Source organism: Sylvia atricapilla, chromosome 2, assembly GCF_009819655.1.
Source record: "Sylvia atricapilla isolate bSylAtr1 chromosome 2, bSylAtr1.pri, whole genome shotgun sequence".
Lineage (NCBI taxonomy): Eukaryota > Metazoa > Chordata > Aves > Passeriformes > Sylviidae > Sylvia > Sylvia atricapilla.
The window spans coordinates 1,985,797-2,007,357 of NC_089141.1; the positions used below are offsets into that span (position 1 = coordinate 1,985,797).

The window sequence follows — 21,561 nt, forward strand, 5'->3', positions numbered from 1 at the left end:
CATGTCTCAAGTGTGTGTGTGTGTGTCTGTGCAGGTGTGTGCACACACACGGCCATGTCTCACGTGTGTGTGTGTGTGTGACTGTGCAGGTGTGTGCACATACATGGCCATGTCTCACGTGTGTGCACACACATGGCCATGTCTCACACATGTGTGTGTGTTGTCTGTGCAGGTGTGTGCACACACATGGCCATGTCGCAGGTGTGTGCACACGTATCACCCGTGCGCGTAGGGGCGTGGATGTGAGGTGTGTCGCGCGTGTGCGCGCCCCGCCGTGTGCGCTCCTCACCCGTGTGCGCGCCTTACCCGTGTGCGCTCCTCACCCGTGTGCGCGCCCGGCGTGTGCGCGCAGGCCCCGCCCGGCGGTGCGGTGCGGGGCGGTGCGGTGCGGTGCGGGGCGGAGCGCGGTCCCGAGGCGGAGCGCGGTCCCGGAGCGGAGAGCGGGGAGCGGAGAGCCGGGAGCGGGGAGCCGGGAGCGGTGCGGGGTCGCAGCGCGGAGCGGTCGCTCCCGGCGCAGGGCCGCCATGGCGTGGCCCTGCATCACCCGCGCCTGCTGCATCGCCCGTTTCTGGAACCAGCTGGACAAGGCGGACATCGCCGTCCCTCTGGTCTTCACCAAATACTCGGAGGCCACCGAGTATCCCGCCGCGGCCCCGCCGCGCCCCGCGGCGCCCATCGACACCCAGCCGGGCGCTGAGGCGGCTGAGGCGGGCCCCGGTCCCGCCCGGCCCGGCCCGGCCCCTCACGCCTCTCCGCCGGCAGACTCCGTGATGCGGCACGACTACAAACCTTGGAAGGTGCAGCGGCCGGAGCCCAGCTGCAAGCCCAAGAGCGAGTACCAGCCCTCGGACACTCCCTTCGAGAAGGAGACGCAGTACCAGAAGGATTTCCGTGCCTGGCCTATCCCCAAGCGCGGCGACCATCCCTGGATCCCCAAACCGGGACCTTCCCCCGTGCTGGCCCTGGACCGCGCTGCCGCGGAGAAACCGGCTCAGGAGAAGCGGCGGAAGGTACACATCGCTGCCGAGAAGAAGGAGGAACAGCCCGAGGTGGAGGACGAGCATGTCCAAACGGTGCGGGCCGGGGATGGCAGAGAGAAGGGTCGCAAGAAGGCGGAGGCGGCGGGCGGGCAGCCGGCGGAGCCCAGCAGAGGCCGGGCGGCCGCCGACGCTGTCAACAGGCAGATCAAAGAGGAGGTGGCGGCGGGGGTCAGCTCGTCCTACAGGTGAGAAGACATATATCCTCGTCCCCTTCCATCCATCTCGGTCCCCAGCCTGCCCCACCCCTCGCCGTCTCTTATCCAGTCTCCCTGTGCCCTTCCCCGGAGGAGCATCCCGCCCTGGGAGTGAGGCTGTGAAACGTCCCAGGGGTATTGCAGAGTTCCTGCCCGGGGGTGTCCTTAAATTCCCCGTCTGTCTGGGGATCGATGGTGGGGCAGAAGGTATTGAGCAGATGGTGAATACATGGACCCTTTTCGTCGGCGAGTTTGGCAGCAGGTTTGAGTGTCTTTGTGTCCCCCCCGCCCTTTTACTGCATTCCAAAATCCAGAGACACCCACCACCTTGGATTTCCGTAAGGGTGATGTTTGGGGTCACCTCCGTGGGTTGTGCGAGTCACCTCTGGTCCTTTCCAAGCGCATCCCTGTTGGATGTCGTGCTGCAGCCACCCCAAAGGACCTGACCGCATCCCAGGGGGCCCGTGCACGAACGGGATGCCCCACACACAGGCAGGAGTGTCCCAGGAAACATCCCAGGCTGGCCCACGCTCGAGACAAAGCATCCCGGGGATGAGCCGGGATGAGGGACGTGCATCCTAGGCCGCTTGGGTGGGGCAGCCTTCGGATGCTGCCATGTTTTAATGCAGCACGGCAGGGCATGACACATCCTTCTGTCTCCCCCCACCACTTCCCCAGCCAGCTACAAATGGATGCCCTTATTTCACCTCAGTGCTTGCCCTGCGTGTTCCTTTGCGGGGAGGGTTTGCTGTTTTCCAGGGCTTTCTTTGGCAGAGCCCACCACTGCTGAGAGCAGGGTGGAAGTGGCATAGAGCAAAGCTAGGGGCTGTTGTGACAAAAATGTGATTGCAGCCTTTTTGCTTTTCCCTGTAGCTGCGTGAATGCTGAAGGGTTTATGCCTTTGAATGATTTATTTTCCTTCTTGGGGGGATTAGAGGTGACACCTGGCCGTCAGACAGGTAGTACATTCATGCAGATATAAGATGAAGCTGGGACTTGACTCCTCTGTCCCTCTGGTGGCACAGCAAAGCTGACAGTCATCTGCTTCCCCCCACCCTCCCTAAGTGGGAAACAGTTCAAACAGTGAGATATTGATTTCTGCTGTCATTTGGCATCAGCTCTGACTCTCACTGGGTAATGCTGGAGGCTCAGGTGCACCCAGATGTGATGGTGGTGCTTGGCTGAGACACAAGAAAATGGCCAAGGATTTTTGAGGAGTCTGTTTTGCAGGGGTGGAGCGTCTTGGGAAAGGAGTCTCTGGGAGTGCCACAGCCCTTAAACTGGCTATGAACTGAGAGTCAGCTTTTTGTCTGCTCATCTTGCAAGGTCTGGGCTCATGCTGGAGGTAGCAGGGCTAAAGCAGAGAGCTCTCCTGGAACTGGAGAGACGATGTGCTGCTTCTCTTCCACTACTACAAAGGATAATTAGACTTATTTTCCTGTTTAAATGCAGATTGCTCACCTTCCTCTCCCTCCAGTCTGCTCTAACAAATTCCTAAGGTGCTGGGCTAGGATTCCTCTCCAAGGAACGGGGTTGGATCAGCAGGGATGTTAAATCTAAGAAGAACTAGAAAGATTCAGCTTTCTTTGTGTTGCTCTTTGGCTTTCACAATACTCTTAGGGCTTCTCTTTCCACTTGGGGAAGTATTCTCCCACTTTCATGTTTTTCTTCCTTGCCGCATACTGCAGGAGTGTTTGCTCTGACACTTAGCTGTAGAACATAAACACCTCTTCATTAATGTCTAAGTGATGTTTTGGCTAATTTCTCTCCTTTTCTGTTCAAATTAGGCATCTTCTAAGTGTTTTTTTTATTGTTTGGATTCTTTTTAAAAACCAAATTCTCCAGATCCTAATTACTGCCAAGAACCTGGCTGCTGACACGCTGGGTGAGTATTGAACATCTCCAAGGATGGGGACTCACAGACTATTGAGGCAACCTTATGGGCCCCCCAGCAGCCCAAAATCACCTCCTCATGACCTCTTGCTAGAGAGGAGCAAGGATGGCTCAGTGGGGCTTTTCTTCCTTGTGCATGGATGAGGGCTCCCCATCAGCAGAGAGTGGGGGAGAGATTTCCTTACAGACCTCTGTCACTGCTGCAGATCAGTGTTTCCAAGGCTGGGAAACAATTCCTTGATGAAACCAAAGAGCAGACCAGCAGGAATTTTTAAGCTCTCTCTGTCCCACTGGGTATTGTTGCCATGTGAGGAATACCTGAGACCATGGGATAGAGTCAGCAATTAGCCCAAGGTCATGGAAGAAGCCCACACTAAAGGGAAGAATTCTCTTTTTTAACCTCTGTGTACCTAGAGAGATGAATATCACAGAGACCATGTGCCTGTGACCTCCTCCCAGGTCCACCCAGTGGTACAGAGCAGAGGTGGTGCCTGGCAGTGATATCCAAGGAAGATGGAGGTTCCTCCCTGCCTGAGGGATGAGTGATTTGTTTGTATTAACATTTGAGCCAGAAGCCTTTGGTGAGGCCAGAGACATCCAGGACCATGGATATCTGCTGGAGACTGCCTGTGCCCAGGGATCTGACAGAATAAATAGGATTTATTTCCAATATTTCTAGTAGTTCTTTATCCTATTAATGGTATTTGCATTATTTATATTTATATATTTATTAATGATGATTTATTAACTGTTGTACATGGGATTTATTTATGTGCTTATTCCCACTGCTCTCACTCAGTGTGCTGTGGTCAAGCAAGGTTACAGTATTGAGGGGCTTCTTGCCTCAGTTTCCTTCCCCAGCCTGTGAGCTGCCCAAATTTACAGGTAACCAAGGCAGGTTCCATCTCCTTCACCCCACCCCTCTTCTCTTTGGTCTGGCTTCTCAGGGTGGCCTGTGGACCCTGAGGAATGAAGGAGCAGGGAATCCTTCAGTCAGGTCAGTGACCAGCCTCTTGGAAAGCTGCTGGTGGTGGATGGAGCTGTTTCATGTTCAATTCTGTGAGGGTTTTATCTGTATTGAGTGAGCATTTCTCCCTGCTGCACCAAAGGATGGAGTGGGCTGGACTTGACCCTGAGGGCTTGGGACCAGAGAGAACAAGCAATAAAATGTGCACACAGTGGCGTTTGCTGGTGGATGTGAAACAATTGAAAGCACATTTGACAAAAATAAAAGAAGGAATGTATGAATGCTTTCCGTTTTTATTTGGAAATTATGGGAAAATTACAGACTTAGGTGTTTCTTGGGTGTTTTTTCCCCCTTCTTCTTTGTCTTGCGTTCTGATTTTTTTGTTACTTTAATTCCCTGAAGAAAAGAAAGATACAAAAGGGAAAGGAACCATTTAGCCCCTTTGTAAGGTATCAAAATGAGTACTAAGAAAATTAATTTCTCCCTGAGAAGTAATATTGTAAAACCAGATCTTAAATTTGTTTTAGCAAACCAATTTTTTTTCCTCTCCCACCAACTTTCTTTCCCAGCAGAGGAAGCAAGACAAGGCTTCAGTGGAAGATTTTGGACCACCACTAGTATTAATGAATTGCCTGTTGCTAATGTTCTGTCATTCATCTCAAATCCTGGAGGTACTAAAGATGTGGAGCAAATGAGAATTTGTAGTAGCTACAGAGATGAATGAGTCAGCACTGGAGATTGCTGCCTGGTTTTCAGAGATACAGCAGAGAGAATTTAGGGAGGGATGTCCACACAGGAAGGCTGGACCAAGACACAAAAGGACAGGAAATTTTTACTCCTCCTTGTTCTGAAGACAGGCTGGGAGAGCTGGGAGAGTTCAGACTGGACAAGAGAAGGTTCTGGAGAGACCTTAGAGCCCCTGCCAGCACCTAAAGGGGCTCCAAGAGCCAGAGAGGGACTTGGAGCAAGGGGGGAATGGCTTCCCACTGTCAGAGGGCAGGGTTAGAAGGGATATCAGGGAGGAATTCTTGGCTGTGTGTGGGTGCTGTGGCCCTGGTGTAGGTTACCCAGAGAAGCTGTGGTTGCCTCATCCCTGGAAGTCTTCAAGGCCAGGTTGGACAGGGCTTGGAGCAGCCTGCTCTAGTGGAAGGGTGTCCCCACAATGGCAGAGGAGTAGAACAAGATGGGCTTTAAGGTCCCTTCCAACCCAAGCCACTCTGTGTTTCTGTGATTTTATCTAACCTCTTCTTGAAAATCTCCAGTGGAGGACATCTGTCTTGGTGAGAATGCTAATTACACTGCTTATGCTGTAAGATGGGAAATTTTCCATTGCCTTCTGAAATTTCTGATCAGATCTATGTTTGTATTGCTAAATTAAAGAGTCCCAGGACATGTTCCTGGGTGTGGAAACATCATGTACACTCCAGTTCTTGGAATTGTCCCTAGCCCTCTTCTCAGACTGAGTCTGGTAGCACCCACTTCCAAGGCAAGAAATTATCCCTACAGTCAGTTTGGATGCAACCACCTTGGTTTTAGAGGTTAAATAGGTTTAATAGCATGAATGAGAGCTATCTCAGACTCCACTGCCAGAGAGCATTCCTGGGCAGATACCATTCTCCAAATCCTTGTTGTTTCAGCCATGAGAGTTTATTAAAGTAACCATGTAGGCAGATGGATCCAATTTTCTCAGGTGAAAGGGAGGGGCAGAATATTTTCTTCCATCTAGGAAAGCTGTTCAGGGAGGTGTTTGGCAGCTTTGGCAGAGGCTGAGCTCTGTCTCAGGGGTCACTTGATGCATACCTTTAGTGGCAGGAGGATGCACAATGTTTGCTGGTAGCACAGGGACAGGTTGTATGAATAACTAAAGACTGATGGCCCTGGTGTTCACCAAGACACAGGGCATGGTGATAGATGATGCAGGCTTTGTTGGTTTTGCATGCCCTGGTTTTTGGTAGTGGAGGGGCCCACAGAGGTGGCTTCTGTGAGAAGCTGCTAGCCACCGTGTCTGGCAGAGCCAAGCCCTGATGGCTCTGAGGATGGACATCCCACTGGCCAAGCCTGGGCCAGTTACAGATGTTGGTAACATCTCTGTGATAACATATTTAAGAGGACAATCAAAACAAGGGGAAGCACACAGTTTTTCCTTCTAGCCAGAGAAGAAGAGGTGAGAACATGTGAGAGGACACAACATGGAGACACCAAGGTCAGTGGGGAAGGAGGAGGTGCTCCAGGTGCCAGAGCCAAGGTTCCTCTGCAGGCCATGGTGATTTTGACCATGGTGATCCCCATGGTGAAGCAGCTGTGTCCCTGCAGCCCATAGGGATCCAGGGGGATGCAGAGATCCACCCACAGCCCTTGGGGTAGGTGCCCATGGTGTGGGTGGATGCCTGGAGGAGGCTGTGATCCAGTGGGAGACCCAGGAGAGAGGGCCTTGCTTCCAGGCTGGAGCAGCCTGTCACTGGAGGACTGCACCCTGTGGAAGAGTGACCCATGCTGCAGCAGTTTTGGGAGCATTGTTTGCCCATAGGGGGAACTTGTGTTGCAGCAGTTTTGGGAGGACTGCTGTTTGTGAGGTTGGAACCACGCTGGAGAGGTTCACAGAGAACTGTCTCCTGTGGGAAGGGACCCCATGGCATAGCAGGGGAAGGATTTCTCTCCCTGAGCAGTGGAAGAAAACCTCAGCTGATGAACTGACCAAAACCCCCATGCTCTGTGTCCCCTGCGCTGGCAGCAGGAAGGAGGAAGGGCCTGGGGGGAAGAAAAGGTGTTTTTAAGGGCTTAATTTGCTTCTCACTATCCTTTGACTTTGTTAGTAAATAAATTCACTTTGTACTTCTAAGTTGAGCCTGTTTTGGCCTTGGAGTGTTTTCTCCCAGTCCTTATCTCAACTCCTGAGCCCTTTGTTTAATTCTTTTTCTCTCCTCTGCCCAGTTGTAGCAGGGGAGGGTGAGTGAGCATCTGTTGTGGGTGCCTGGCATTTGGCCAGTGTCAAACCCCACAACATGCAGGTGGAAAGACTACATCTCTGGATGTAGTCCATCAGGTGAGAAAGGCTAGTGGTGTCTCCAGGATCCAGGGGATTTGCAAACAGGTAGCTCCAGGTTGGAGCATGTGGCAACATATTCTCTGCAGTCAGTTTAAGGTGGACAACATCCAACCCAAAAGCCAACGGGTAAGACTGAATATTGCTGCTTTGACTGTGTGCAAACTGGAGCTGGTCTGTGCAGGCCTTAGGATATGGTAGAGCAGGAGGAAGAGCTGGAGGTGGCACTCAGGTGCTGGAGTCAACATGTTTGAGCAACTATTCCTCTGCTCAGGCTCAGCTGGGTCACCTCAGAGAGACCTTTAGGCACATGGAGCTGGATGGGACCCTATGAACCTTGAAGTCCAATTATCTGGTTTGTTATTTAGTCTTTAGGAGTAACACCCAAGGCTCTGTCTCAGAAATGCAGGATTTTTAGTTACATTATGCCAGCAGGAAGGTTGTGCCAAGTCCTCCATCTCTGATGATTTGCAGCTCGTTTCCAGTCTGGGTCAATGGATAAGTTGTAGTTTGCTGTTTTATTTGGTATATTTCCCCCTTATATTTTTTTTTCTGTTTTATTGACATACTCAGTGACTTACTTCTGTCCAACTATCACTGCTCAATGTTTCCAAGTAGCTAGGAATTAAAAAAATTTACTTCCTTGTCTTTCTAGCTCTTCCTAGATGAAATCTCTCTTTCTTAAACAGAAATAGAGACTATTGCCCTTTGGAGATGGGGTCCCCATTTCTACTGAAGACTCACGAGTCATGTTTGTGAGCTTCATGGATTCATTATGAATCTCTCATTTATTCTTTGATAACAGAGATGTCCGTACTGTTATCCATCCTTCTTCTCACACAGTTACATCCCATAGCAAAAAAAAAATCTGGTGATCACTACCAAGCCTAGAATTAACTACTGATTTTCATTCCATTTTGAACATGGAAGTCAAGGTCAGACCCCTCCTTCCTCTTATTTTGTGATTCTCCTACACATTGGTGCTCCCAGTTATGTGTCATTAGGAGGTGTCATCAATGTTGCCCTACTTTTTTAGTGCCAAAGTCAACCTTAAAAATGTTAAACACTGCTAACCTCCTTCCAGGCTGCAGCTCAGTCGTCCAACACTCATCATTTTCATTTCCCTTGCCTGGTTTCCCATTCTGCTGATATTCGTGTTCACTGGCTTAATTAATCATTTCTCACATGGCCCTGGATAAAATGATAAAATGCTTTGCTGGAATCAAATAGTTTTTCACATTTCTTTTGTCTATTAAGTCAGTTATTGTGTCAAAGGACATGTCAAGCATCTCTCCTCCTCCCCTTCCACACACTTCTTTGTCTGGTGACACCACCAGCTTCTTTGGGATGCAGGATCTGATGCTGTAGGGCACATCCCACCTTTACATGGTGCCTTCAAGCCACCACTGTAACACAAAGAGTAAATACAGAGGAGAGAGATCAACTAATTTAGATTACCCATCATTTCTTTTTCAAATAAATCACCAAGAGCTGTTATAAATCTGTCTCTTCTCGCATTTTGAGCATGACCTTTCCTTTTTCTGTCTCCTACCAGCTAAACAAGTATTTCAGCACTCAGTCTTGCATCAGTCTCACTCTTCTTTGCTCTGAGTGTATTTTTATATATGTATTCATATGGCATCTTTGGAACCCAGAGCATGGGATGAATTGAATGTGTTCTTGAGATTCTCCCCTGCCCCATTTCCCAAGATTCTCCTTCATGCTTGTTCCAGGACTGCATAGTAACATGGCACGCTGATCCCTGTACATGGAGGATTTTCATCCTCCCAAGAGAGGTTTCTCTTTTATGACCAGTTGCAGTTTGTCTCCCTGGCTGCTCTGAGATTTGGAAACCCTCAGAAAACACAAGCACATCTGTTGCCTTAGAGAATGGTTTTCTGGTTGGATTTCTACTGGAGACTCTAGTCACTGAAGTCTTGGCAGTATTTTTGGTGTTTGCAAAGCCCAGCTCTTGGAGTTACATGGTTTGGGGAAGCCCTCAGCTTCTTCTAGAACAAAGATCTTGCAGGATGGTGTGATGTCCAAAGCTGGCAGTGAATAACTGAAAGATGTTTCTTTAAACTCAGCACCCTGTGGTTGTGAGTTGCAGCCAGATGTGTCTGTCCAGCCCTTCCTGTCTCAATCTTTGCTCTTCCAGTGGGTCTTGATGTCCAGCAGTCCATCAGTGGTGACATACATACCATCATCTTTCTCACCCCCTCTTGGGCAGTAAGGATGCTCCAAGGATCTAGTAACCAGGTTTTGGACTATACCACACTGATGTTTGATACAGAAATTGGGTGGGAAGTCAAACTGGATGAGTGTGTAAAATTGGGCTTTTTATGTCAGACTTAGGACATGATGCAAAATAGGAGGAAACAGAGGCTTCTCTTGTAATTATGGCTTGGCACAAGTGAAGATGTGAAGGTGGTGCACTGCTGTACCCCACTTTTATACCCATGTTGCTCCAATGAGGGGAGCTGTAAGCACTGCAATAGAGGCTGTATTTTGTTTTAAGGTCTCAAAACACTTGCAAACAGTTCCGATTTAACCTGGTCCCCAGTCTGGATTTCAGCAGACACTACATTCCAGCCCACAGGAGTATTACTGGGTGCTAGAGTCTGGCAGTGTCCAGGTTCAAGGCTATGCCCTTGACATAGAAGCTGCATGCATGTGCTGTGCAGAAGGGGAAATGAGGGGAATCACCGTGACCTCAATTGCTGTGCACACTCTATACCTCTATGCTGTGTGGAGACATCCCTGGGGAAGTTGCACAGGTGCTGGAAATATGTTCAAGCTTCCACAGGAACAAATGATCAAGGATCTTCTACTTAGGAAATATTACAGGAAATTGCTGTATAATGTTCAGTGTAAGATATTGTGGAAGGAGAAGACACTTATTGACAAAATATATAAAAACTTAGATTTCTCTTTTTTTTTTCCGTTGATTTCATTCATTTATACCGACCCTGCAGGTAGAGACATGTCCATGTTCAGGTGATCTGACAAGGATCACTGGTGAACAGCCTGAGGGACATCAGCTTTCAAATTCTTGTGTCGTTCCTTGGGTTTTTCTCAGCTGATGACTACAAACTCAGTTTTGCACAGGTCTTTCATGTCACTTAGGCGTTATTTATCTCAGATCCATCCTTGAATTGCTCATCAGTAGGACTCTCTGACACTGAACATGTCCAGGGATGGGACAGCCACAGCTGCTCTGGGCAACCTGTGGCCAGGACCATACAAGGAAGAATTTCTTCCTCCCATATTCCATCTAACCCTATCCTCTAGCAGTCAAAAGCCATTCCCCCTTGTCCTGTTCCTCCAGACACTTGTCCAAAGTCACTCTCCAGCTCTCTTGCTGCCTCTTTAGGTGTAGGATGCTTTAAATATCCCACAGGCAATTCACATTTGCAGCACTATGTTCCTGCTGTAGTTCTAATTTATACTGTTTTTCAGGGAAGGGATTTATAAGGGCAGAATGTGGCATTAGGACCCTCCCACCTGAGATCCTGTCCAGAGCCATATTTCGTTCATGGGATCTCATGCTGAGTCCTTCACTTCTGTTTGGCTAAATCATTTTGCATGAGTTGGAATTCAAAGAGATCTTGACATGTTTAAGAAATAGCTTGAAACAAAAAAAGCAGCAGTTTAGGAGAGGTGAGATCAGGGAATGACCAAGAGGTAGGAATCTTCAGCAGTGCCAGTGCAGGATGGAAACAGCTGATGGAGCAAAATTCTGCAGGGAATCACAAATCACATCAGTAATTGTTACTTCATTTTAAAAAACAATAAATTAGCAACAAAGTCATGGACCAGAGAAGGTTCTGAGAACACCCATTAGAGGCCAGGAGTGCAGCAGACATGGTCATTGCAGGAAGCTGGACATGGAACGTGCTGGACAGACATGGTCTGGAATGGTTTTTGGAAGACAGAAATTGATTATTATCTCTGCATCTACGAAATCTAACAGTGAGTTAGGATGCTCAAACCTGCTGTTGTCACAGTCAAGAGGAGCAAAACTTGGAGGTCAAAAGTTAAAAATGTATTAAGTGCATTGCTGGACAAAGTCCAAGGGATATTGTGCATCTCTGGAGATGCCAGGAGGATATCTCCACAGTTCCTTTCTGTGAATCTAGGAGAAAAAAAAAAGTCATCATCACTCATTCTCTGCATTGATTTTTTTCTTTTTGTCTGCAGTGACCTTGGTGCTGCTAGCTTTTCTTTACGCTCCCCAGGACACAGGTTAGATGAGGCAATTAGAATTTTAATAAAAGCTGCCTGGGTCTATGTGTGGTGATATTTGATTTCTATTATTTTAATGGCTTCTGCTGATCATCAATCATTGTCTCACTACCCTCTCTCCTCCCTGCCAGGCTCTCAGTTCTCCATCCCAGGTTGGGGTCTGTTGGAGTCTTACACCTTGTTGGACCTTGTGTATCTTTGCAGCCAACACCAAACAGCCTGTTAGAGGGTGTTGGGGAAGATAAATCAGGGAAACCTTATAAACATGATTGCTTAGCAAAAGATTCTGAAAATATGAAACCTATAATCGAAATAGAAATGAAAGCTGACTTTGAGTTGTAGGATACTGAGTCTTAGTTCCTATAGAACCTGAAAACAATGGTCTAGCTGAAGGAGAATCCCTTTTGATTGAACAATACCTTTCTGCTGGCTGAGGGATCCAAAGGTCAATGCAGCAAAACAGAAGTCTAAAGAGTAGTTTTTAGAGTTTAAAATATAACACAGTATGGTAATGTAGTAGTTCTTACAGGCTGTGTGTAGATTCTGTAGGATTTTGTGTCTTGTGTTGGTTGGTCACTGTAAATTAGAATTTTCCTCACAAAAGGAGATATAATGGATTGTAACAAGGACCTCTCTTACCTCTTAGCTCTTAACTCTCTTACCTCTTAGCTCTTAACTCTCTTACCTCTCCTCTGAACTCCTCTCTTACCCTTCCTCTTCCCCCTACTCTCGCTCTCTCCTGCTCTCTCCCCTGCCCTTTGCTCTCTCTCTCCCTTCTCTCTCAGCTCTCCCCCTGCTGTTCTCTCTCCCTCTCTCTTTGGGATTCCCTCCAGCCCAGGCTGGTGGCTGAAGGCAAGGCCCTTTTATCCATGACCCTGCAATAAACCCACATTTTCTGGAATATACAGGTCAGCAGAATTCCTTGTCCCTGCTGCCTGTGGATTCGCCTACAAGTGGGCTCATGGCCTTCTCACATTCGTGGTGACTTGAAATCAAAAGCATCATTTCTTGACAGCAGAGCTTTATGTGGGACCATTGAATGTGCCCTGCCTGGCTGGAAAATACTTCATGGTGTTCACAAAGTGTGTGGATGTGGTGCTTGGAGTCATGGGTTAATAGTGGGTTTGGCAGTGTTGGGTTAATGGTTGGACTTGGTGATCATAGAAGTGTTTTCAATAGAAATGATTCTATGATTCTGTGACTCAGGGGCAGAATTCATGTAGCTGTTGCAGAGATCAATGGAAAACACCTCATTCAGGCCAGGATTGGGATTGGACTGAACAGAGCAGAGTACAGGCAAAAATGACCCCTTTGAACTGCTTTAGTAATGACAGCTTCCAAGCAATCATTTCCCCACCCTCCTTTGGGTTGATTTTCTCTTGGCTAGCATATTTGGGTTTTTTTGCAATGCAAAATTGAATTATTACTCAATATGAACATTTTATGAACTGCTAGAGGAGGTGAATTATTTATGGGAACGGAAGGAGTGCTTTTTCTGAGCCTTTCTGCTCTGTCAGTTGCAATTAAGAGTGTGTTTAAAGCTTGCATGCTCTTCTTGGGAGACAAGAACTCTGCCTTTTTCCATCATCTCTTCTCTCAATTAAATACCTGCTTAATACATTTGTCCTTAGCATGTTTTATTTTTCGATTGAGTTTGGAACGACTCCAAAGGAAGAAGTATTTGTAGATCACCTCATTTTCAAATGAGACAAATTATTTACCCAGCAGGATAAAAATGGCTTGGAGAGGCTGCAAACATTTGCTGCGTGCACAAAAGTGCGTTGTAACAACAAATCCTAGATCTTCAAAGAAGACTTTTAAAAGTGGTACTTCCGTTTTTAAGTTCCCAAATTTACTGCCTGGGAGCTTTTTTCTCTTTAAGAAAGGGATTGCTGGGCACACTTTTGTGGTGGGTTTGGCAGGTAGTTCTGGCATGGGTGATGCATGCAGAGACTGTGTAGTGGAGGAATATTTTTATTCAATTCTATGTTAATGGTACCTTTTTTGGGAAGTGGGTTTCCCTGATTCAGATATATTTTTAAGGTTGTTTACATCCACATTATGATGACACCATCCTCTAGACCAGGTATCTCTGGCCACGTGAGCATCAGTGCAGCACTCTCTCTAAGCAAGTGGCCCATCTGCAACCTCCTCCAGATGTTTTGGCTGGGCCTGGAGATGCCAAAAGACCCCAGGACATCAGACCCTTGTGTGGTAGCATCCCATCAGCTTCCCAAATCATGACAATGCAAGATGCTCCCCAAAATGGGGATAGTCTCTGAGTCTCTTGAGTGCTTCTGTGGTTTTCTTCCAGCCTGTGCAGCTCTCCAGGCTTTGACTGCTGCACACAGTATTTCTAGAGCACCTTTGCTGGCACAGGTAGCTGTGCACATAGCCTGGGATTTTCTTTCTCATGTGTGTGTCTCCCTGATATTTTTGGTTTGCTCAGCATAAGGCTTTTGATGGAGCACAATGAGGCTCCCTGGACATGAGCACCTTTGATATAGATACAACCCATTTGGCCTAAGCTTTGCTTTCATATTTTACACACTCGGTGCAAACACTGAAGGAGCCCTTGAAAATAACCAATCAATTATAAAACAATCCTCTTCCACAACACACTTTCTCACCATTTTCCATATAAAGCTTTCCTACAGTCATCCTTAATCCTTTTCATTACACTGTGATGGCTTTGGTGTGGACAGTGTGGTACTTGCAAAGACTACTGGCTGCTTTGTTCACTCATATCAGTCGTTTTTAGGTAATTAGGAGGAGATTTCACAACAGAGCCATCTGTTCCAATGCCTTCTGCTGTCTCTTCCCCATAAAAGCTTTGGTGGTCCCCAAGGCAGCTTTGGTGGTCCCAGTATTTACAGATTTGGTACCATGGGACTAATCAAGTTGTTACAGAGCTGGAGTCAGTGAATCTTCCCCATTACATTAGTGATGGTTAAGTAGTCCTGGCAGTTTCCCAAGCTTGGGGTTGAAAAATGAAGAGCATTTTCTCATTTTCTGCAATTCATCTAACTTTTGTGTCTCCCTCTGGTAGGGATAGCTCCTAAAGAAAGATAAGTTAACTGGAAGTGGAATGAATTGAGTATTACACTGTTAAAAGTGATAAACTTTAATGGCCCTTATTCTGCTCTCCATTACACCAACACAGTCCCAGTGACTTGTGATGGTGTGGTTGTATGGTTTCCTAAAAAACCATAGGGATGGTTTTTTTGACTTGGGCATCCTAAGCTTTGTCTCTTCCCAGATAAAGAAGCTTTCCCAGCTCCCAGTTCTCTCACACCCTGAAACTGTCTGTTCATCCCAATTTAATCACAGAGTCACAGAAGGATTTGGGTTGGAAGGAACCTGAAAAGACCACCCACTTCCATGGACAGGGACACCTTCCACTAGACCAGGTTATTCCAAGCCCCATCCAGCTTGGCCTTGGACACTTCAGGGATGGGGCAGCCACAGCTGCTCTGGGCAGCCTGTGCCAGGGTGTTACCACCCTCACAGCGAGGAATTTCTTCCTAATATCTAATCTAAATCACCCTTCTTTCAGTTTAAACCCCTTCTGCCTTGTCCTAGATTTTCGTGGTGCTTTTTAGAACAACCTTCCTCACAGCACCCAGGACAATTTCAATGGAATAATCCATATTTCCTCTCCAGTAATTCCACCTATGTTATATAAACTCTGCACCTTAATGTGTACAGCACAAACCGATTTTATAACTGGATTTTGCAGCCTTTGCAATAACACAGTATTTAAGGGTAAAGATGGGAGGGGAAATCCAACTCAGCCTGTCTCTTAGCTCAGTAATCCTTTGTCTTAAGATCTTTGCTCAAGCCTCAGCTCTCTTCTTTCATCTACTTAGTCCACACCCAGATCTGTTAGGGTTTTTCCAGTTAAAAAGAATTACAGCCTCCTAATTTCAACTGCAGGAACGTTCAATGGCAGCATTGCACAGGAAAGGGATTTTGACAATTGACAGGCAGAATTCTATCAAAGCCAGTGACTGGCTTGCCTCTTCTGAATGTTAAAAAATACTTTAGATTCATTATAAATAAAAAATTTTGTAAAGAAATAGGACAACTTCAAATACACTCACATATGCATGGTAGAGGTGGGTGATTGGAGCAAATGTAGGTTAATCTACATTCATCCACATCTGTATTGCATTATTCAAGGCTGTGTTGTTGTCACACTGCCTGTGTTGAGTGTGGCATGTCTCACTGTCCCTGACTTGTGTTACACACTTGGGACATGGTTGGAAATGGGGAAATGGAGCTCACCAAGCTGCAGAAATGTTTGCTGTGGAATAGACATTGTGTTTGACCTCGTACCCCAGTGAATGGATTCAAGGGTTTTCTGCCAGAGTAGTTCTTGCAAAAAGTAGCTTCAACAATATTTTTATTACTGTGCATTTTATATAGTTTATGTAAATATTTATATAGTCTATATAAAAATGTATGTATTTTGTTAGCATTACAGTTTTAAAATTATTATTTTATTTGTATAAAAATGTATAAACCATTACCTCATCTGGGTAAGCTGATCTAGTTGAAAATGTCCCTGCTCATTTCAGGGGAGGTGGACTAAATGATCTTTTGCTTCCAACCCAAAATTATTCCATGATTCTATGATTTTAAACCTCTGCACAATCAGAGTGCCACTAGAAGATATGGGGATGGAGGATGGATAAAGCATCGTGGATTTGAATTCTCCTTCCCTTACCAAGAATATGATATTATGCACCCAGAACATATATATAAATACAAGAAGTTTGGATCATATGTCTGTATTTGACTTTATACACTAAAATGGAATAAAATTGGGTGTCTTTGGACTCGAAGCATGTGTATGTGGTTTGTTTTCACAGGAGGTACTTTTGCCTTGGAGGTTCTGAGATGGTAAAACGTAAGATCACTTAGATGGCACCTGGTTGTTAAAAGCCCAGGTTCAGTGATGGAACAGAAAACCAAAACCAAAAGAAAAGGTCATCCTGGCTGCTTGGCCCCTGAGCTGAGCTGCAGGTTTGTCTGTCCTGTAGCCTTCCATTGCTGTGAGAGCAGTTAAGAGCTGTGACCTCACATTATTATCTCCCTGAGCTCTGCAGGGTCACTCAAGGTGGATGCAGGCATAATGCCAGGCTACTGCAGAGTTAGATGGTAAATTTACCTGCCATGAGCAGTACAGACAGAAGGAGTAAGCAGTATTCAAAACATTTTGCATTGGACTTTCATCTGGGTGTCACTGCTCAGCCCAGGGCAAGGAAAAACTTAATTACCACAGAGTCAAGGTTCTGGGGAGACATTAGAACCTCTTCGGGTACTTAAAAAGGGCTCTGAGAGAGATGGAGAGGGACTTTAGACAAGGAGTGACAGGATGAGGGGGAATTGCTTTACAGTGACAGAAAGCAGGGTTAGGTGGGATATTGGGAAGAAATTCCTCCTTGTCAGGGTGATGAGACCCTGGCACAGGTTCCCAGAGAAGCTGTGGCTGGCCCCTGCCTGGAAGTGTTCAAGGCCAAGTTGAATGGGGCTTGGAGCAACCTGGTCTAGTGGAAGTATCTCTGCCCATGGCAGGGGGCTGGAACAAGATGATCTTTAATGTCCCTTCAAACCCAAACCATTTCTGCAATTTTGTGATATTCTGGATATTAATTTTGCCATGGGACTTGGTTTACTGCTTCTTTACTTAGTGGTCAAGGTTCCTGTTCCTCAGTGTCTCCTCCATGAATGTTCACAGGGATCCCAATTCATAACCTCCCTTTCCCTAGCATTTGCCTTGTTCCCACCTTGGACATGTAAACTGTTTGAAACCAGGTGATTAGTTCTGTGCAAGCCCACACTGGAATTGCTTTCATTATTAACTGAAATGCAGATTGTGATGTCTCAGTTTTGAGACAAATTTAGGAGAGGACACACTTCTGATGTGACGTCTCCTCTGAAAGGGTTCCAACAATCCCATTCCACCAATAGGAAATGAATATTAATGGATGAAAGTGGAAAAAAAAACAAACTCAAACTCAACAGTTTATTGACAAACAGAATGCCCACAAGGCAAGAGGGGGAAAAAAAAATAACTGCTAAATATTAAGGTGTCAGACCTTACCCACCCACACACACCGGAACAAAACCCCAAAATGCCAGGGAAAATACCCACTCACAGCACACAAAATATACAAAACGGTGCTGGCTTCTCTCTCAAGATAAAAAAAAACAGGAGCTTCACACAGCAGTTTCTCTGCATCCCATTGGATATTTGAATTACTTCATTGCATTCACCATGAATTGCACTAAAAAAAAGCCCTTTGCATGTAGAGAAGAATTTTCAATGCTGTGTTGTCTTTGCAATTTCTTCCACTTTTCCTAACGTGAAGGTTTTTTTTCTCAAGAGTTTTTATGCCTCGGACCATAATAGATGGGGATACTTGATTCACATGTCTGTGATTCACATGTGTTGTCTTGAACAGAGAGTCAGATATGGGATGCTCTTTGGCCCAGCAAACTCTCAAAAGAGCACTTTGGCTCTGTGATGAGAGCATTAGACAAGTCCTCCTGCCTTAGGTTCAGATTTTTGGGAGCAGCTTTACTCAGGTGACCCACTAAATCACTGTGGCTTGCAAGTTCTTAAGAATGGCCAATCAGGCCTATTATAAAATTAGTTATTTATTGAATAGACAGGAGATAACAGAAAAAAGGCCTTAAGCAGAGTTACTTATCACATAGGTTAAAACAAACTAGATTACATAAAACAGTGCACGATATAAATGTACTGATATTACAGCTAGCAAAGGTACAGTATAGATTAGGAGTCAATGTAATTTACCCCCAATTGATGATGGGGTGCACAAAGTCCTGTCACTCAGCCCCCAGGGGAGTTACCATGAAAGTCAGCCTCCTAACTTTGGGGAGAAGACTCCACACATTCTGAGGAAATGTGCAGAAGATTTCTGCCTTGTGAAAATACGGTGTAGCTCTTATAGTTTGGAAAGTGGAATGTCTGTCATTCAGAAATTCCAGCTTATTTTCCCACATCAGCTTCCACAGTAAGATATTTACTCTCAGCTGAAAGCATCAATCCTGTGGCACCAAAATAACTCACTATAAGGCAAAACTGTCTTTCACTAAAGCTTATGTGGTGCTTAACTCAGAGCAAGATGCCCTGAGTTACTGCACCAGCTAACAAAGAACAGAGAAGCTTTCTGGTGGCAGGGGCAGAAGTCCTGCTGCAGGCCCTTCTCACACTGTTCTAGTTCCTGCAGCCTATCCAGATCTGCCTGTGGCAACACTTTTCCCAATCCTGCAGCATTCTGTCCATAAAGATACTGTTTTGTCAAAGCATCCATGCTGTGAGCTGCTTTGTGTGTTTAACTGTGTGGCAGAATTTACAGTCCTTTTGGAGGACAAGGGGGCTGAGCTCCTGCTCCTGGACCAATGCACTGGAGAATAGATGTACAGGCAGAAGGGGATGTTGGCGAAACTTTGACCAAATCCTGACCCATTTTCCAGGAGTGAACTTGACATTTACAGACGGATTATTGCTGCAAGCAAGCTCAGGCTGTGATCACCCTGGGAGCTTTTCCAGCAGGCTGCATGGGCTGGCTTCCTTGATGACACCAACATCAAGTTCATAATCTGTACAGGCTTGAGCCTGTATGGAGACAACATGAAAATTACTATATGGAATGGCCAACACGTATCCCTTCCTGAGCAGGACCCATAAGTTTATAACACAGAGGGAAATTCAGAGTGGGATAAACTGGCAGATTTCCACTGGGTTGTGATTAACACCAGGAGGTGCCAGTATTGTTTGGTTTAACCTCTCTCCAGCTCTCCAGATACACCTTTCCCTGGTTTCTGGGGTTTCTGCTGTGGGATCTCCCAGTGTTAGGCTCCCCAGAGTCTGTGCTGTTCCCTTGGCAGGTGTTTAGCTGCCAGGAGGTAGGGATGGTGTTGGGCTCCTGGGCGGTGGCAGATGCTGGTGAATATCCTTCATCAGGCTCAGACTATGTTCTCTCTGTGGCTGGGGATCACAGGGAACTGAGGCTGGAAGCTGGAGAGCAGATCTAAGGTGATGACAGCAGTGGAAAGAAGGAAACAATCCTGGGGGTGCTTACCCTGAGGTCTGCAAAGTTGATGTTGTGTGACAAAGCTGTCTAGATGTGCCACTTAGTCTGATCATGAGGATTTATCTCACCCTTTTGCACCTCTCCACACTGGCTGGGATGTTACTCTTTGTTATTCACCGACAACTGTGTATCTGATCAGCTCTTTGGCCCTCTACAGTGTTCACTGTCACCTTCAGTCCTGGTTTTGTGATGTTGTAATCATAATAGTCTCCACAATAATTCTTCCTGCTTGAAAGCCCTCCTTGAAAGATGGTGAAAATTTAAGATGATTAAGAGCATTCCATGGTTCTCAGGCAATGCAATAACCGTGATTTGGGGGCTGCTGATTCAAAGAGGTTTTATAAATGGATGGCAACATGGTTCTGCTCTGCCAAATGACTTGGTTTCATCATTTCCAGTCCATTGATTGCCTTGCTCACAGCCTCCTTTAGCCAATGGTAAAAAGTCACCTTGAAGGCTCATTGCTTTTCTCCTCTTTTGTGCCAGTGCTGTGCTTGATGGACCCTATCCACAGATGTTTAGAGATATTAGTCCCTTCCCATCCTGCTCACATTCACTCCACTGTCCCCAAGTTTCAAATTAATTAATTAATGTATTTCACATTGTTAAGTCTTTGTACACAATTGGCTTATCCAAACAGACTTACTGTCTGTACATATGGGGAGGGGGGTGCATATGTGTGTGTCTTAGAGGGTGATTATTAATGTTTGGGGAAAAAATAATCTTGGCCACCAGGAGCCTCTTTGTACCATTCACAGTCTCGCTGAAGCTTTACAGTAAATTATTGTGTACAAGATAATAGCACAGGCATTAAAGGATAAATCTGTCATTAAGCCTCCATGTAGGAGTTAGAGATGGAGCACTGGATGCAGCAGGCAGTGACAAGGCTGTTCTTACACTTGCAGTGGCAAATTTCTATGTTGATGAGACCATTGAAAACAGGAGTTGGTTGGAAAGGACCTTTTAACTAAAAGAGGCTGGGATGGAAAATGGAATTAAATGGCAGAATCACAGAAATCACTGTGGCCCAGAATTTTAGGTTTATTTCCCTGCGGGGCAAGAGCACATTGCACTGTTTACTCTTGCAGGAGGGACCTCAGCATGGGCCAGCATTCCTTTGCTGATGGAAATGAGTCAGGAGGCAGGTTTTGGCTCTTGCAGAGCAGTAACCATTGATCAGGCTTGTCTTTAAAATCAGTTATGTTTGCACCTGTTTATGCTGAGTCCAAATGTATTTCTTTCTCTTCACATTAGAAAAGAGAACAATTTTAGGATCAAAACACAAACCTGCTCCTGATCTGAGCAATCCTTTCTGGGCAGAATTTCCCTGGAAGCCATGTAGTGCAGTATCTTCAGCCAACCACAGCCAGAACCAGAAAACCAGAGAGGGGTTGGAGGAGATTCCTACATCATGGAATAACTCCTGCTTTGGCTCATGGTTTTTTGGTAGCAGTTAAATGCTGAAGACAACTCTGAATACTCTTGATATCCATCTATAGAGCCATGACTTAATTAAATCTCATTATATGCTGAAGTTCAGTGTCCTCCTTTGGCATTGAGTTCAGCCAGCCATTATTATGGATTTTGGGTTTCCTGCTATTTCATTTCACCAAACATCTCTTTTCCTGTTTGAAGAGCAGGAGAATACTTAAGAGTGACACTGTATTCCAGAAAGGCAAAATAATTTGAAAATCCCAGACATATTTTCTGCTTAGTTTGGCTCAAATGTATCTTTTTTTTCATTGCTTAGAGAAATGTTAAAGAGAAATCTGATGTTCTGAAATATTCCTTGAGAAGAACTTTGATGTTTTGCTTCATAAGAGGATTCATAGTCTGTGGTGTTGTCCTGAGTAGAATAAGGGGGAAAAATGGGATGGGAAAGAAGTAAAGAAACTGAAAAAGAAAATTAAAGATTAATTTTAGAATTCATTAAATGTTTCAGGCCTAACATTTTGTAAAGTTTTCTTTTTTTTCAGTGAAAAATCTGGATATTTTTCTTTTTTCATGTACTTTTCCCGATGAAGCTAGAAATATCCCTCCTGTGCAGGAC

General features: G+C 45.9%; 1 protein-coding gene across 1 annotated transcript in view; it reads left to right on the forward strand.

Annotated features, from left to right (window-relative positions):
- The first annotated feature begins 492 nt into the window (after positions 1–492).
- The window catches only part of MAP6 (microtubule associated protein 6), a 38,471-nt gene continuing 17,402 nt past the window's right edge, over positions 493–21,561 (forward strand). The window contains exon 1 of the mRNA XM_066340650.1: positions 493–1,225. Coding sequence (XP_066196747.1) covers positions 525–1,225 — 701 coding nt within the window. The 5' untranslated portion in view covers positions 493–524. The remainder of the gene's footprint in view (positions 1,226–21,561) is intronic.